This window comes from Monomorium pharaonis, chromosome 2 (assembly GCF_013373865.1).
Source record: "Monomorium pharaonis isolate MP-MQ-018 chromosome 2, ASM1337386v2, whole genome shotgun sequence".
Taxonomy (NCBI): domain Eukaryota; kingdom Metazoa; phylum Arthropoda; class Insecta; order Hymenoptera; family Formicidae; genus Monomorium; species Monomorium pharaonis.
In genome coordinates, this window is record NC_050468.1 from 6,591,215 (window position 1) to 6,609,341 (window position 18,127).

At 35.2% G+C, this 18,127-nt stretch overlaps 1 protein-coding gene across 6 annotated transcripts in view; it reads left to right on the forward strand.

Annotated features, from left to right (window-relative positions):
* LOC105839435 (UNC93-like protein) overlaps positions 1–16,283 on the forward strand; it is a 72,314-nt gene extending 56,031 nt beyond the window's left edge. For 5 of the 6 annotated variants that reach the window (XM_036282380.1, XM_036282379.1, XM_036282378.1 and 2 more), the window contains 3 exons: positions 3,804–3,966; positions 10,699–10,966; positions 14,324–16,283. In XM_036282380.1, coding sequence (XP_036138273.1) covers positions 3,804–3,966; positions 10,699–10,966; positions 14,324–14,649 — 757 coding nt within the window. In that variant the 3' untranslated portion in view covers positions 14,650–16,283. Of the gene's footprint in view, positions 1–3,803; positions 3,967–10,698; positions 12,224–14,323 lie in introns of those variants that run through there. The other variant, XM_036282381.1, reaches the window with a different exon arrangement.
* The last annotated feature ends 1,844 nt before the right edge of the window (positions 16,284–18,127 follow it).

Here is an 18,127-nt window from a genome sequence, read left to right on the forward strand (position 1 = left end):
CGTTTGACTGGCTAGGAGAGAGAGATTATGATTTTCGAACGGCGTTGCGTTGCGTGAATTAATAGAAGTTGCGAATACGAGAGTCAAATCGATTTTCCGGACTGAAGAACGACGTAACCGCATCGCGCACGTGATGATCGAGAAGAAAAAAAATGCACGCGTGCCACAAACCTACGCGGAAGTACCGGCGACGTTTTACCATCGTATTATTGATGGTGAAGGTTCTTTTCTTCTAGTGACAGTGAGGCATAAAATGACCACAAGTTGGATCTGATTATTGGAGCTTTTCTCCCCTTTTGCATTATTATCTGTTTTTCGTGTAGAATACAAAATCCTACAAGCATTAAAAAGAAGCAATTGTATTAAAATTCATATTACAAATAAATTAGAATAGCTTTATTCATTTAAAAAATGATTACTATATACAAATTGAAAAGCAACTTTGTTCTTAATTCCAGCTTAATCTGGAATTTCGAAAGGAGTGTTAAATAACTAATTAGTGATTGAATTGTAAGATTTAAAAGTGAATGAAAATCACGATCTGACATAAAAACCGTGAAAATCCCAAGACGATGCCTTTTGCCGTCAATTACATAAATAGTCGCCAGCCAGGTAATTTTATCGTTGGAGAATCTTCTCGGAAATGGATATGAATTCTCCCGTAGCGTTAGGTGTATAATTTAATCGCTATCATTAATCGCTTTTGTTTAATGAGATTTTCATACGCTGCAGGCACACGATAATTTTTCTTTATTTTGACGAACGCTCGTGCGCGAAAACACATCGTTCGTGATATCGCGAAGAGATCAACGTACGAATAAAAAAGAAAACGTGACCCCTACAATAATAATTCGTCTTTAATGCCGGGATTGAGACGAACGATTATTCGTCGTGATCGCGGGCTGTCAATATTGCTAGGCGCGATTAATAACAATACGCGATTCGAAATAGAGCAACCGTGTAGATACGCCGTGAGAATCACCGGAGATCTCGCTATCTCATATCTTTTCAACGTCTCCTTCCACCTGAAAAGAAACGTGCGTATATCTGTCTTCGCGCAAATGTCGATTGGTACCACGCTCGCCGCGGCTGCCGACCGACAGTGGCCGTGGCTTCGGCCGGGCCCAGAAATCCAGCAAACGTGTTCTCAGGAATGCTGTCTCCCGGGGTGGAGGACATTTGCTGTCGAGCGTACACCGAGCGTTTAGCGACGTCAGGAGATTTATTTCGCGAATTTTCGCCGGCGCGGTATATCGGCCGTTGCGTCGCGACCAGCTCTACTCGCAGATTCTTAGGGTAGATTACGTTCGTCTGGTGCGTCAGCTAAATTTAGCATCGATTTTTATTCGTCGTATGTCACCGCAAAATACACGCGATAATAACTTTTATTCTTACGACATCTATTATTTACCCTGATAACATTTAGATCTTTAGATCTAAGATCTATTGTATTTGTTGTGTCAAAATCAAATTTTGCATAATTTTTCTTTGATAAATTTTATATAAAGTATATATTTAAATATTTTAAATTTCAATTATTATCCTGATAAGAAGGACAAAATTAGCTAATCAAATGCCACGCAATATACGAGCAAAATCGATTTTCTTTCTTTTAAAACTTTTTCAACCTAGTACCTAGACATTGAATATTCTTGTGTGAAAATATTATACGAAAGTAAGTTTCGACGGCGTAGTTAATCTCGAATCTTTTCATTGACTGAAGTACCGTATCGCGCACGACTTTTACAGCACATAAATCTTTCAAATTGTGATCTCACTAAAGATTATCACTTTGACTAACGCGAAAATGCGATAAAATGTTTCAAATTTTTTCTTTCTTTATCATGCCGACGAGAAGAGCCAGACGTATGTTACAGTAAATTCTTTCATTAATAAAACAGAATTCTGTGGATAACAAATTTGTTTAAAAAGTCGAACGTATGTTATCGACATTATTAAATATCCAATTATATAGATTAATGTTAGGAAAAATATATTTTTTGTATAAATCAGTTTTAATGTATAATAATTTGGATAATGTAGAAGAGAAAATAATATTATAGCATTTGTAGAATTATGGTCATTCGTAATATTTTTGTTATTAGGTGAGGAATTCTAATAATTACTTATGGAATCATTTGTTTAATAATTTACAGTAATAATATAATAACGCTAATAAACACTAAAGATTGTTCTAAATAAAATTAATTTTTAAATATCTATTTTAAAATATTTTAGTGGAGAAACTACATTGCTTCTGTTTCTCTTCGATTTATTATGCAATCGCGTTACATGAGTAACATCCCAAGTATTAAATATTTTATTAAATATTAATTTTAAATTTGGAATTCATTGAACGACATATTGGCAAATAGAAATGTGTGTTAAGTTAAATTTGTAATTTAAAATATTAATTATTAAAAACCTATTACATAAATGAAAGGAAAGGCATCTTCTCCTTCTAATTTTAAATGTCAAATATGTCGCTCTTACATTGTTATACGGAAAAAACAGTTTTACTGAAGTATCTAAAAATTAGGTAAATACAGATCCAAAAATAATTTTGTTGCACTATCACAATAATTAAATAGGGCACTAAAATAGTTACTAAAATGTTAAAACTTTTGCAGCATTGTCATTATACTTAAACGTCACGTTGTTCGTATCAATAATTGTTTTGATAGTCTAACAAAATTATTTTCAGATATTTATACGTTTAATTAAATTTTTATAAATTTATATTGGCAAAACCATTTTTTCTCATATGAAAAACTGCAACAAAGTAATTCAAGTTTGTGTTAAATAAGAAAGATATGATTATTACTCTTTCCAATCGCTGATTTATTACGAAGAGTATAAAATGTGAATTAAGTTATACGTCACTCGATGATTGTTCGTCTAATCGTGACAGAGCGATGAATGAACACGGCTTGAACACGCGGCACCGTTCAATGGCAGTGTACATCGGTGGAAGTTTGCTAATTGCGCAACCCGTTTCCGCGTGGCTCGCATTGCGCGGACACTGAATAAGTATGTGGATGGTACAATCGCGATGATAATTAATCGCGGTCGTCATTAATCCCCATCCGAGCGAGCGCGCTCTTCCTCTTTGCGAATAGCGGCGCAAAAGTCTGCCGGAAAATCATACGTTCTAAGCGGCAGCCGATCATCATTGTTCATTCGCGTTTCCCGCTCTTTTGTTCGCCTGACTCTTGACTTGTGCCACATTACGTGCATCGTACAAAATTATGTTTGACGTAAAATATAACCGCGCGGATTACTGTGACAGTATACATAGGTGACATTGTCATTTTAGTTTAAATAAAATTTGAATAATTTCACATTTTGATGGAGACAGAAAGAGAGAGACAGACAGAGAGAGAGAGAGAGAGAGAGAGAGAGAGAGAGAGAGAGAGAAGTCACAAGTAGAAATGCTACGCGTTGACTGTAACAAACATACACGTCTGTATTATTCATCTAAAATTGATTAAAATTGCACAGATTTTCCTGACAGCGGAAAAGCGAGTGAATTCCTCCATTATCCCTGAAACGTATTATTAGATGATTCGCTCGGCGGTTGCAATTTTGTATTCTCAGAATCAGACCAATTACCGCGCGCACTTGCTTTATTTCTAATACTCATTTGCATCTAATTACGCTGCAAACGCGTGTTGTGTTTAATAAGTTAAAAATAAGTTGATAAAACACAAGCGAACAAAAGTTGACAAAACCCAATGATTATAATTTAACTAATTTCTTAAAGGAATATACGGATATTCATAAAATTCTTAATTGTTTTCCAGGTATGGTGAAAAGCAACGACGGTCGGATAGCCAAGAATTGAGCGGCATCCAATTGCTCTCTGCTACGGCTTACCAGCTGAAGAAACCTTACCAACAATTGCTGATACCCATCACGATATGGATCGGCATGGAGCAGGCTTTCATCGGCGCCGATTTCACGCAGGTGAGCTCTTTAAATGCAAACGAATTTTAAATAGCTCCTGTTCCACATTTCAAAATCTGTTGACGTCAGCAATATTGGAAACTTAATCATAGTGAACTTAATCATATGTCTCTAGTGAGAAACAGTTTCTAAATGAAATTTGATATCTCTCTGTGTTGAGAAGATAAATATTATCTATACGTGATATATGCAATATTATGCAATATTATATGTAGGTATTTAAAATAATCGATATAATGTTTAAAATAATAAAAATTTAATTTAATAATTTTTTTAAATATATATGTACGCTTATAATTTTTACGACAAAAATTGAGGAAAATAAGAAAAAAATTATTTGTATTAACGAAAAATATTGAGTTTCTTACTCTTTCCCAATGATTTGAAACGCAAATTATTTGCATAATAAAACATATAAACAAATTTATCATAATAGATGAATTTAATACATTAAAACACACGATACTTTCTAATATCAGTCTCAATCGTTCGCCGACATATAAATCTATGCTGGTTTTCCCTTTCGCGCACACTGTAAGCTGCAGCCGACACGCTGATAAAACAATGGCATTCCGTTTTGCAATCTACACGGCATCGTGTATCGACCTTTTATTGCGAATCCCCGAGTCCACGAGGCATTGATAAGGAAACGGCCGTCCTTGGCTTCGTACCAGGATCTGACATTAACGAAGCACAATGACGTCAGATTGGAGTCCGTAATTATAATTCGAACTCAAACCGTCGTCGAGCGGCGAAGAAAAAAAAAGAAAGAAACGTACAAAAAAAAACAGAGTTCCGTAATTCTCCGTTTGTAGCGTTCCTTTCTTATTCCTGGACACGTAGAGCCGATTGTATTTATGGCGTTACGAGACCGCGCTCCGAAGATTTATCGACACTGCTCCCCGATAACATAAACCGTCGCAGACATAATTATTTGTCATGACGAATGACAGTCTCTGGCAACGGTAAAATCTCAACCACTGGTGAAATATTTCATTATGAAATATAACGACAGACGTGTCGCTACAAAAGCTGCTAGTAGTTCGTGCAGGAACATGAAAAGAACATCCGTTGCAACGTCAGAGCTAGAATAATGATTCAAGTGCGTCATACATTACTTATTGTCACTACAGTGCAGATTTGTCAATCGGTCCTTGAAGTATCCTTTAATAAAGGAACTTAAGTTGGTGCCTATCCATTTTTTAATTTAATATTATGTAATCATCTCTCCACTTCTAAATCAATTGTTCGAGAAAAATTGTTCTTTTTGAGAATCACATCCCGATCGGACCCCGAGAATCTGCGGATAACCTACTTCCCGAGGCTACAAGGATATATATATATATATATATATATATATATATATATATATTATATATATATATAATGGAAGTCTCTGGTCGGTCGTCGAGCTCCGTAACTGGTCGGTCTCCTCGTAGATTTTCTCTTTTTGCAGGCTCTTTAACTGGCGCCGGAGTCTGTCATCCTGTCTCGAACTACCGCGACAGTCGCGACAATCTTCGTTATCTTTGCCGATAACAGGAATCCTCACTCGTGATGGAAGCTGGTGTAGACACTTTTCTTTTCTTCGGCACGAAAATTGCCAGTCAAGATCGTGAAGCCGACGACATGCCGATACATGTCATATCCTTCCCACATTTTTTTTAATCCCCTATAATAGTCGCCTCCAAGAGATTTACTACTCCGGCTCCACTTTCTATGAAATTAGTGTCAACTTCCGTTCGATATATATATAGATTCTAAATTGGATCTCGCGCTTGTATATTTGACGCATATAATTTATCATGTTAGGCCTATTTGCATTTTTATATGTACAATCTATTTAAAAATCTTTATTTATAAATATTATAGTAAAATAACGAGGATTGTGTCTACTACATGTTTATAACATGTACAAAGCAGTAATTTTTTTATTAATAAAATTTACAATTTGAGCGCTATTGATATTAATGATAAAATAATTTAACATTTAATCGTTGAACTTTGTCGCATTATTTTATTTGCAAAGCGCAAAATAACAGTATCACGATAGAGTGAACACACACACACACACACACACACACACACACACACACACACGCGCGCGCGCGCGCGCGCGCGCATATTTTTAAACATTTTTCATAACATTTTTCTTTTCTATAACAGACCTTTCGCTCGATTTCTTTTCGTGTGCTGTGACTTGGATAGCGAGTCGCAATCAACAAAACGCAATGAAAGATCGATCTGGATCAGCTGGACACGCGCCAGATGTGGAACGCCGGTTTCTCGATGCGTGACGGCCACACGAGGACGCATGATCGTCCTCCGGAAACACGTGTTGCCGATTAGAGATACAGGAGTTGGGAGAACTAAGCTTACGTTACACTGTAAAAAATTTGTGTAAAATTGCAGCTATGGATAATTTTGAGAACCACTATAATAGGTGTAAACTTTCGCATGCTTATAATTTTGTATATAAATGTTCCAATAATTCGTTAATTTGTTTTTTATACTTGTGTGTATACACTGTAAATAAATTTATTACAAATTAAATTATTTTTACGTATGTTTACTGAAAAATTATAACACGCCAAAGTTTATACCTATTAGAGTGGGTTCCAAAATCACTCACTATAATAGATGTAATTTTACACAATTTTTTTACAGTGTAACTTTTTCAACGATGATGAATTTAATGAAAAGAGACTTACGTACAAAGTGTATGATTAAAAATTATGATATAATTGGACACATGAAGTCTGTTATGTGTCATACATATTTTACAACTTATATTAAGAAATGTATATATCATGTGTTTACGTAATTGAAAAATTTTTTGTGTTATAGAAATATTTTTTGTGCCTAAAAAATTATATATATTATGGAATGCATATCTATTTATATCTTTTATTAAACATGAAAAGATTAAAATATATCAGGACTAGACGTTGCGCGTGCGGGCATTAAAATCCCGGAGCTTTGAATTATATACAATAGATCTTCATAAAATGAAAATATTAAAAATAACCTAAATTGTGATAAAATTTTTTTCTATTTAAACAGAAAGAATTGAAAACATAAAGCAGTACACATCAAGATATAATTAACTAAAAATAATAATGAAAATGAATTAAAACGTTGCAAAAAAAAAATGAGTAAATGTGTCACACGATAATTATATGAGATAGATTTAGAAAGTAAATATACTTTAATTAAGATGTATGTTTGCCATGAAAGTGACAAGAGAAGACCAAAAAATTAAACAAAGAAAGGATATAAATAGATGCATAAAAAAAAGAGGCATTTGTATCTGACATGCGAGCAAAGGCACCATTAAACAAGAAGATATTTAAAAACAGGATGTAGCGCAATACTTGTTCACGCGTAGCATAGGGAATGCAATTAAAAGCCTCTCTAAAAAATTGTCGGTGAAAGAAGGAAAGAAAGAATAAGTCGATAATCACTAACCGCGCGCAAATTAATCACTCGCAATTGGAAAGATGGATTTGCGTAATTTGCACGCTGTCTACCCGGTAATCGATCCGCCCAACGCGATATTCTATATTTGTACCTTTCCTCGGACGTTGCAAATACGGCATCCCGCGATTGTGGGTAAAACCACGCCTCGGAACGGCGCCAAGCAGCTTGATTTTTTGCGATGATGATTAAGCTACTCCGGACGCTACCGAGTTCCATCTGTTTCTTTACAATTATAATTTTTTTAATAATAATCAGAGAATACTTGGTATCTTCTAAATGAGGATTGTAAGTAAACATGTATCTGCGGACAATCCTGTTATGACACTTAAAAAATTAATATTTATGACAAAGCAAGTTATTTTAGGCTGTTGGATATTCTTTTCTAAAATAAAATGCACTAAATATAAAAATATATCGTGTTTTTCGTGAATTTCTTTCACGTAAATCTTACATGAGGGCTTTGATACATTATGCAGAACTGTCAGATATATGCTCATTAACAGTCTACATGGAAATTACAAAAAGTACTTGAGTCTCACGTAAGGGACTGGAATTAATCGAGGAAGGTCGTGCATCGGGTGAACCTCCTCATTATTGAGCGACCCTGCATTATGACAAGAACAGCCTCCGGTTCGCGAATCGCGACTCGCTTGAAATTGGTTCGCAGACAGGTCATACGACGTCTTCGACTCGGAGAACTGGATAATTGGGCAATTAAACTCTCGTCGAGGGAAAATGAGACGAGAAGAGAGAGAGAGAGAGAGAGAGAGATAGGAAGAAAAAAATGAAGAGAACGTGATGGTTGTAGGCTCTGCTGAGTCAGCTGGTACTGGACCTGTTATAAATAGCCCTGCAAGCTTATTCTTGCATCGATCCGGCGATACCACTTCCATATCTGGAATCTCGTGTACCAGTATTTCTTCACGTCACACATGCGCCGATGCGTGCACGCGTATGCGTGCACGTGTCGTGGCCGCCGCTCGCTCCGATCCGATCTCGTGAACGCCTCGGGGCACATAAGCCCATTCAAACGTTTGCGAATGTCGGCGAAGAGTCGCACACAAGTATTGAAAGAATGCGATGATACGATATACATTTCGAGTTCAATGAAACTGCTGCTCGACTTGAAAAAAAAAACTTGTTAATCATTGGTTGACAGGATTTGATAAGGAGAATTTTTAAATTAATTGTAAACTCTCCTGATCTTCTCGTCGATTTTATATTAAATATTGCTAAAAGTTTTGCTTAAAAATTTATGATTACATAAGTAACAAAAAAAATTATTTTAGAAGTGACTTGCCGATTTATCAACTCTACATTTATTTCAGAATAGTCAAATTTATTTGCTATTGCAATTTTTAATTTTTTTCTTCTAAAATGCTCTACTTATTTATCAAATTGTTTTAATGAGATAGTTTTTCATCCTAAGAATCTTGTATGATATAATATGTCATGTATTATGAAGAAGAAAATACATAATAATATTGACGAAAAAACATAATTTTGAAAAAATAAGATTACATTAATTATTCTATGATTGAGTTCTTACATTGAAAGTGCTACTACAAATATAAAACAACTTTTGTACACAGTACAAAAAATAGCGAAATATTACACGTGATAAAGAAATCACTTCAATCTTGTTAACATCTACTTGAGATTATACAATTTGCATATAATATTGATATAATACATATTTGGTAAGACGTTAAATGTCCTTCGACTACAACCCCGCCGTAAAAATTCTGAATCGGGATTACGAAGGGCGTCCTGGATTTAAGTCGGTATTTATGCGTTAACGATTGGCTCGGTATGATCATTATAAATGCACTTAATATGCTTTCTGTTATTCAAGACAGCATTGCAAATGTAGGTAATTGAAAAAAACGTCTTGTTCGAAATTAACTGCATTTGGCAAGTTAAAAAGATACGATGTCCACATAACGCAAAAGATAATTATATTTAGACGTTTTTATAAATCTCTGTTAATCAGTTATCAACTTCAGAGCTTTGTAATACATTTTAATAATAAAATAATGCCCAAGTGTATCAATGGTCAAATGTAATGTGTACACGAAGTTAAATCTTTTACAAACTCTGCCGCGTATAAAACTGACAAATGAATATTTCACGCAACATTGAAATGAAATTTAATTCGTTTTATAAAGACGGCGTCTAATTAACGATTACATTTATATTTAATAGTATTATCTAATTAGTACAATTGTCTCTCTCAACGTCAAATTTTTTTCTTAAAGTCACTTTAAATTATATTTTTATTTTTGATATAGCATAATTGAGTGTCATTTTTGTTTTAAATAGAAATAATTAGATATTATTAAGTAGCTTTAGTATAATATATTAAAGAAGGGTTTCATCCTTGTATGCTCTTAAGATTCAAGGACGTGTCTGAATTTCATAATTTAGGAATAATATTCTTAGACTTTTAAGTTATAATGCATTTAAAAGAAAAATAAATAAAGATAAAATGATATTTAAAAATTCATAAGTTGAAAAAGTTTGAGCTCGACCTTAGAGTATCGTCTTATTACATCAGCAATTGATTGATGAGATTATAATTGTTCCTAAATGTTCACAAAAATAGAGATTGACATTAGCTTTTTTCAATAATAAGGACATCGATTCAATGTGCATGGCATTCAATATAGTAAAGAAAAGAGATTTGGAGTTAGTATTCTTTTACTTATTACCGCATATTATTCAGGCTGACAATTATCATATGTTTTAAAAATCAAATTGACACACATACAAACCTTGGCAATGTGTATATGAAACCAACAGAAACGAAAGAGAATGAATTACATCTTGCGGATCTTGCGACTTATCTATGTCAATAATTTTAGACATATAACGTTATCATATGTATATGTTAGAGATATTTTCATATTAAGAAGGTAGAAAAAAGTTTTAAAATTATGATTTATTGCAAATTATGAAGTCTTTGTTTCTTACAGGGATGTCGATTTTTTATTCTCGCTTTCTTAGATTATATATTTAATAAACTTTGATGCAAAATTTTAAAGTAATAAAAAATTAATCTTGTTATTATCAGCATTTGACTTTAAAAACTAAAAGCTTTTATATAAATTTTTTTAAAGCTTCCATTAGCGTACGTTATGCAATTATTAGAAATCTGCACAACATATTCGGTAGATTTAAAATACCATGAGCTATTCGATGACTAGAAAAAGAAAAGATACTACATTGAATCCTTTTGTGTTTGCTTTTCAGGCATACATCTCCTGTGCCCTGGGCGTCCACAGGGTAGGTTACGTTATGATCTGCTTCGGGGTGGTCAACGCCGGCTGCTCCTTGCTATTCGGCTCGTTAATGAAATTCGTTGGTAGACAGCCGCTGATGGCACTAGGTGCCATCGTTCATGCCTCTCTCGTGGTCGTTCTTCTCATGTGGAAGCCTCACCCTGATAATCCTTATGTCTTTTTCTCGGTCTCTGGCTTATGGGGTGTGGGCGACGCTGTGTGGCAGACGCAAGTTAACGGTGAGTGTTTATTGCATTTTATATACTAGTATTTGTTAAAATTGTATGAAGTAAAGAAAGGCGTAAAAAAATCTTATACGTGATAAAAAGACTGCTAATTGGAACGATTTTGCATCGTCGATACTTCTAAAGTGCAAATTTTTTAACGAACAATTTACTAAAAGCAACTAAACAGTCTAAGAAATACGAATAAATATTAGTAAAAACTGCATTACACGTATTATTAATCATGTGACTTGCAAAATGGAATACAATAAATTAAATTTATTATCACATCACAGTGGAACAAGAAAATTATTTGATGTTCAATATCGAAGGTACAGAAAAATCTGTATAACGTGATGCGCTATTATTCGCATAACATAATCAAACAAATTATGCCAACGTATTGTGAGACTAAAAAATTATTTATCATTATCGGGTTGAAATTTGTAATACAGATAAAGATAGTAAATCGTCTTGAATGTATGGACCCATTCAACAGTCCGTCTAAGAAAACCGGATTCATGAATTTTGATTGGTCAACAAGATTTACCGGTTACATTTCGTATTTGTTTGCTCGCAGTCAATATGCGGATATTGAAAGATCAGGCGCATACTTGACGGGTGTCCTTAATGCATTCACGGCAAATGATATTTATCTTATGTATAGGCATATCGTTTCTCATCAATATTAAAGTTCCTGCTGATAGTTAGGGTCACTGATCGATCCAGTCCGAAAAAAAAAAAAAACAGTTTTTGTATCGCCATTTAGTTTACAGGCCGTAAAACCGTTCGTTTCTGATATTTTGAATTATGTAAATTTCTTGCATTATATTAATTTTCCAAGAAGATGTTGTCCACGAAAAACATTTTCTTCCCCTCTTTGATGATTCTTCCGTTGAAAAAAGGTGGAAAAGTTTAATGACATAATATGTAAAAAAAATTAAACGATAAAAAGGAAATAAATAAATTAGTGAGCGGATTAATAAGCGGATAAGTGATATCGATAATTATCGGATCAAGTAATAACGTAATTTTCTTTACGGTTTACATATGTCGCCGTCGCTATAATCGTTCGAATTAATAAACGACGTATGATTGATTAATGAGAGTGCGTTCCAAGATGAACGCCCGAGGGAATCATTTAAAGAGGACGATCGCAATTTTAAACGTCAATTTCATAACGCGTAATTTCATAAAATATTCTAAACGATGATTACATGCTAGACTTTTTTTTCTAAATAAAGAAATATTGTCTGCTTTTTATACTCTCAATGAAGACATGTTCTCTTTGTACTCTCTCGTCGTAAAAAAATTGCTCACGTGAAATTGAATAAACACCTAGACTTATTACGTGTACAACGATGGCAGCGGAAGACGATGATTTCGACCTTCGTTGATTGAATCACGTCCGAAAATTCAGAGATTATACTCGCGTAAAAAAAGATTTGCTACTAATTTCTCGTACTTAGTCTCAGGACTTAATTTACACTGAAGGACATTTCGTTTCATATTCTCGTCGTCTTTGTCTCCCCAGCGTTACGCTGTGGTTAACAAAAAAGATAGCCTTTATTAAAAATTAAAAATTGAAATTTTTAATCTTATTAAATAAAGATTATCGTGACTCATTTTTCCTGAGCTGAGAAAAAATATTTGAGCGACATTTCTGCAATAATATTGTACGCTCACAATTGTTGTTCACTTGTATAATAAACATCCGAATGGTACACGGCAATTTCGCGTTGCTCGCGCACAATAGGTTGTCTTTGTACGTAATTAGAGCTTCTCACACAGGAAAGCGAGTCTCCAACGATTGTTTTTTTTACCTCGACGCGTAACTCTTGCAAGATTAATCGCTCTCTGCCGATCTGTTTGAATCACGGCATGAGATTGTGCAGAAACCGATATGCAAATTAATCACAAAATGTATACAAAAACGCACAATATAGATATCTACTCTTATTTCATATCCGGTTTTGTCAGTTAATTGAGCGTATCATGCGTGAGAACTTTTAATTTTAGTGCTGAATAACAGACGACGTTGTTACCTAAAAATGGCTCTGAAAAAGTGCCACGGAAATTCTAACGATCGATATACAATAGAAAATTTCTTCGAGCAATTTTGAAGCTTTTCACATTGGAATAAATTATCATTGCGCAGTCTTGAAAATTAAGACTGGAAAATTCCATTTGTCAAGTTTCAAAACATTCTCTTTAATGGAAATAGAAACGTTTTTAGCGATTAAGACCATCGTCATAACAGACTAATGTACACACTTTCGTATATTCTACTTCTCTTCCATGGATTTCCCGCCTCCACTTGGGTCATTAATTTTCCTAGCGCAGTATCGTGCATCACCGGCAGCGCTATCATTATCGCTGTTACGTGCCTTCTGAAAGCGCATCTAACGAGCGTCGGCGAGTCAAGGATTCGATCCACCTGCGGGATTGTTATCTCGCAAATGCATAGCGACGATGAACGTAAAACGGTCGACCTCGATGCATACACGTGGTACCTGGATGCACCTATTCGTAACCGTGAATCCGATAAAAGCACTTGCCAATAAACGAGGTTGTTAAAGTCGTTTATTGTTTCAGTTAAGCGCGCGAATCAGGGATTTTCTAATGAATAAAGAGAAAAAGAGAGAGATTTCCTGAATAAACTTTTATTTTCTGATCTCGTTTTGATTCTTAATATATGAATGAAAAATTATAGTTTGAGAAACTACGCACAGAAAAATTTATTCTTATGCTAAGAAAAGCGATTTCTCATGTTTTAATTTTCTTCTTTTAAGTAACGGTTATCTTTGCAAAGAACATCTCCTTGATGAATAGTCTTAAAATGCACTCATTATTTACTTGAAACAAGTAAGATTTACTTAAAATAACTTTTTGTGTACACACAGACAAATGTGTATTTGAATTAAATAAGTATCATTTGTTTTAAATAATGCATGAGCTTATATATCCGCAAATCTTCGATTCACATATTTTACTTTGACGTCTCTTCTAATCAATTGTATAAAATATTCTTCAAGAAAATATACATTTTTTTTTTAAGTATATGATAACGAATTTTTCTAATTTGTAAGTATATTTTAAAACTACTATCGAGAAAATATTCTTTATTGAAGATAACAATTACTTATTACAAGCAAAAAATTAATTGAGTAATCGCTTTTCTTAGCAATAGAATAAATATTTTTCTGTACATAATACGCAAGATTTTAATTTAACGATTTTAATTATAAAAACTTCATTTTTTGCAAATAAATTTTTCTGCAGATATCAGATTACATTAATTCTCGAGTTTTCATTGCCATATATTTAGTGACGAGCAAGCGTTTTACGCATTTTATTGTTTGATTGCCACAGGACTCTATGGCACGCTGTTCAGGCGTAACAAGGAGGCGGCTTTCTCGAACTACAGGCTGTGGGAAAGTGCCGGCTTCGTGATTGCCTACGCGTACAGCACGCACCTCTGCGCCCGTATGAAGCTGTACGTGTTGCTGACGGTGCTGATCACCGGCACCATAGGCTACATCATCGTCGAGCTGCTGCACAGACGCAAGCAACGGCGGCTCAAGGCGATCGCCGAGGACCCGAAGGCCGCCCAAGCAGCCGCTGAGGCGAATCAGCCGGAAGAGACCGACGACGAGAAGGACGATCTCGACGACGAGATCATCATCACGCACTTGTGAGCGACGATTCACGCAGTCGACGTAGTCGTTTCTCCTTAAAAGTCCTCGCGTTCGCACTACTTTCTCGTCTCGTCGACGGGGGAGAATCGAAACGACGGCCGGAAGATCTGATTTCGATTGATTTCGCAAGTACCCTTTCCTCAACTATATCCGCCGAGATCTTCCGCCTGTCATCCTCTCGTGTTTGCTTATCAATCCCTCTATTATATGATAGAGCCGCGGATTAATGAGCAGCCGCGATACTCTTCTCCGTCGGCGACGTGGACGAGGAAGGCGTGCTCCCGACACTGTCTCCGTCTCGGGACGCGTTTCGTTGCGGAAGGGTCAAGGTTGAAACGCGACCTTCAGGGAACAAGGGGTATGCTCACGATTTCCACGATGAAGTGGAGATGCCGGGCATCAATTTTACATATCTTGTGGATACTTCTTTTCAAGGCCGGTTATAACGCGTTTGTCCAGGCTGAAATCTGGCTTCCACCTTCCTCAGCGGGATCAGAACAAATAGATGATAGATAAGCGTTATACTTATCAATGCGATGGGACACATGGCGACGTAAAATTCGCTCCCGTGCTATTAGGCACGTGGAACCTCCACCGCCGTTACTCGAAAATATTGAATCAACGCCATGATGAGGAAATCACCCTCATTCTCCATCCGCGCACGAGATCTTATCATCGCGTTTGCGAAAATAACGCGCGGCGCGGATACCAAAAGTGCATTTTTTGCGCGTAGTTCTTGTGTATATTAAAAAAAAAAGTCAATCATAGAATTATTCAGTTTGTATCACATATTTATTGCATATCAAAATGTCCCGGCGATCGTTTGTTAAGGAACGCCAAAAGCATTTTTGCTTCTTTATCGAGGAAATAATTACATTTTAAATTAAAAAAATTATTACACTTTCGAAAAAACATTTAATTAATTTTTTCATGCATTTTCTTTCAATTCCGTGATGTTGTTGAACTATAGAAAAAATTTGCTGTTCTTATTAGGCGCATTAATATCAATTTCTGCTAAAATTAAATTAGTAGATTAACTTTGATCTAAGTTTAATTTATGCTTTATCTTTTTCTAATGTAACATTAAAAAAGATAAAAAAAATTAATCGCGATTATAGTTAATGTACATTAATTTAAATAGACATAAGTCTTGTATTCGATATTAGTGACGCTACATATAAGAAAGAAACGCACCGGTTTCGATGCCGATTTCATCAATGTAATGATCTTTACAAAATATTGATTGAATTTTCATTATAAACTGTATAGTTGATTATTAGCAAAAATTACTGTATATTTTGTAACAAAAATGCATATAAAACACACATAATTTTTAGCTACTAAGAGTTAACACGAATTTCAACGAAAATTGATTATATTTATTCGAGGCTAATATTATTTTTCTTTGATTATATAATACTCTAATGCTTAATAAAAAACAATCATTGTAATATAATTATCATATATCAGGAAACAACGTTCTTGATCGAAAAATGACGTTGATAGTCAGAGTTCTTCACATTTCTTTTTTTGCAAGAGAAGTACGTGGTGAAATATCAATGTCAGTTTATATGCAAAAACAGCATTTTTTCTGCGAGAAATAAACAAGTTAAAATAAACAAAAATTCATACTTCGTGGGAACATTCTTGCTCTTTAAAGTTTCGTGATCTTCTTATATGCAAATTGTCCGTCATCCTATCCTAACTTTTTGTTTTATTTTATGCAAAAAAACCCTTATTTGAATTAAACAGAATTTAAAGATTTTTTGATAATATTTTTGAAAAATTTGAAAAAATGTTGAAGTATAAAACTCTGAACAATAGATTTTCTATCGATATTTTTCGCAGGATTTTATCGCGACACTTTTCGTTAAAACATCGTAAACTGTTTGAATGCATTATTCCGTCCTATATAATAGCTCGAAAGTCTACGACGTAGACTTAAGATACGGACGCAATCCTAACGAGATCTGTTCTTGCGTGTCGTCGTGTTGATAAAACGCCGATTAACTCTTCGATCCAAATTGAAAGCGCGAGTCTGTGAAACGTGAATTTAATTCATCGATTCCGTCCACGTGCGGAGGAAAGTTTTATGGAGATTGCATCATGCATCGCGAAGCATATGTCTTATTATCCGCGGAAAGAGATGTCAGTACGTGACAATATGAAAAACTTGTTGCGTCAAGTTTCGCGAAATTATGAACATTCTCTGTGAATATTTCAATTGATACTCCGGTTCAGTTCCTTCCGAGCATTCCGCCGCGTAATTATGACGAATTAAGGAGATCGAGAGAAAGTTGTCGCTGAGAATAAATATCTCTTTTTAGAATCTGTATCGTAAGATTACAAGCTACATCCTTACAAAATTCATCAAAAATAAAATTCGATTAGCACATCAACAGAAACGTTAACATTAAGATTAAAAAATAAATATAATTACTATTGAAATATATTAATATTTTCCTGAAATTAATTACTGAAACAAAGAGTAAAGAAAATCATAAAATACTAAGTGTTTCCATTTGGAAAAATTTGTTCACCCCTTTATCTAAAATGTCTCACAAAGCCTTTATAAAACGATGCAGAAACCGAGATTGCGTTATTATCAGAAGCGACGTATGTAAAACTCAAGTATTTCAGACTTGGCCTATTTCCGATAATTATCGCGCGGCCCAACGGATTAATTGCGCACTCTTATCTGGTGCTTATCGGCCTTGCGCAGCTTCGTCCATCGCGTATTTGCACCACGTGTTCTCAGAGTCGCGCGATAAACCGGGCGCGCTACTCCAATCACGTTTTCACAAACAAGCGATCGAGCGGGCGAGCGAGCGAGTCGACTACGTTTTTCCGCGGAACGGGACAGGCATGGAGTCCTGTCGGGGCCAGGAATCTCGTGAGAATCCTGTTTCCCGGACGGGATATCCAAGCCGCGTTAGCACCGATCGCCTATTTATACACACCCGTGATACCAATTCACCCGATTGCGTCGGCCAGTTTCCTCAAACAAGAACTCCGCACCGGAGTTTTATTATTCGGTTCTGCTGCTCGTTTTCCATACCGATGCGACGAGAACCCGTCCCGGGTTTGGCGCAGCGCGGTGCCGCGAGTTTCCGCGCGACCGGCGCCGCCGTTCTCGCGTGGGGCAGCCTCGATAATGTAACTCGCTCTGCTCGCTTTTGCCAACTGAATTTTACGCGCCTGGTCGATTTTTTTTTCATCTGAGCCTTTTCTCTCCGCCTCCTTCTCTCGTCGCCTCTTATCGCCGCGGAAAGTATCACGCTCCTCGACGGGATCGCATTTTTAACACTAGAACAACTGGCATTAAATAGACCTATGGTATTTCTACTTTTTTTTTAACTTCTTTACATATTCGTTATTATTTTTAATTTCTTTAATATTTAAATAATTAATGCAAAAATAAAGAATTCGATAAAAATTATCTTATACTTAATAATTTTTGTAATTTAATCTAAAAATC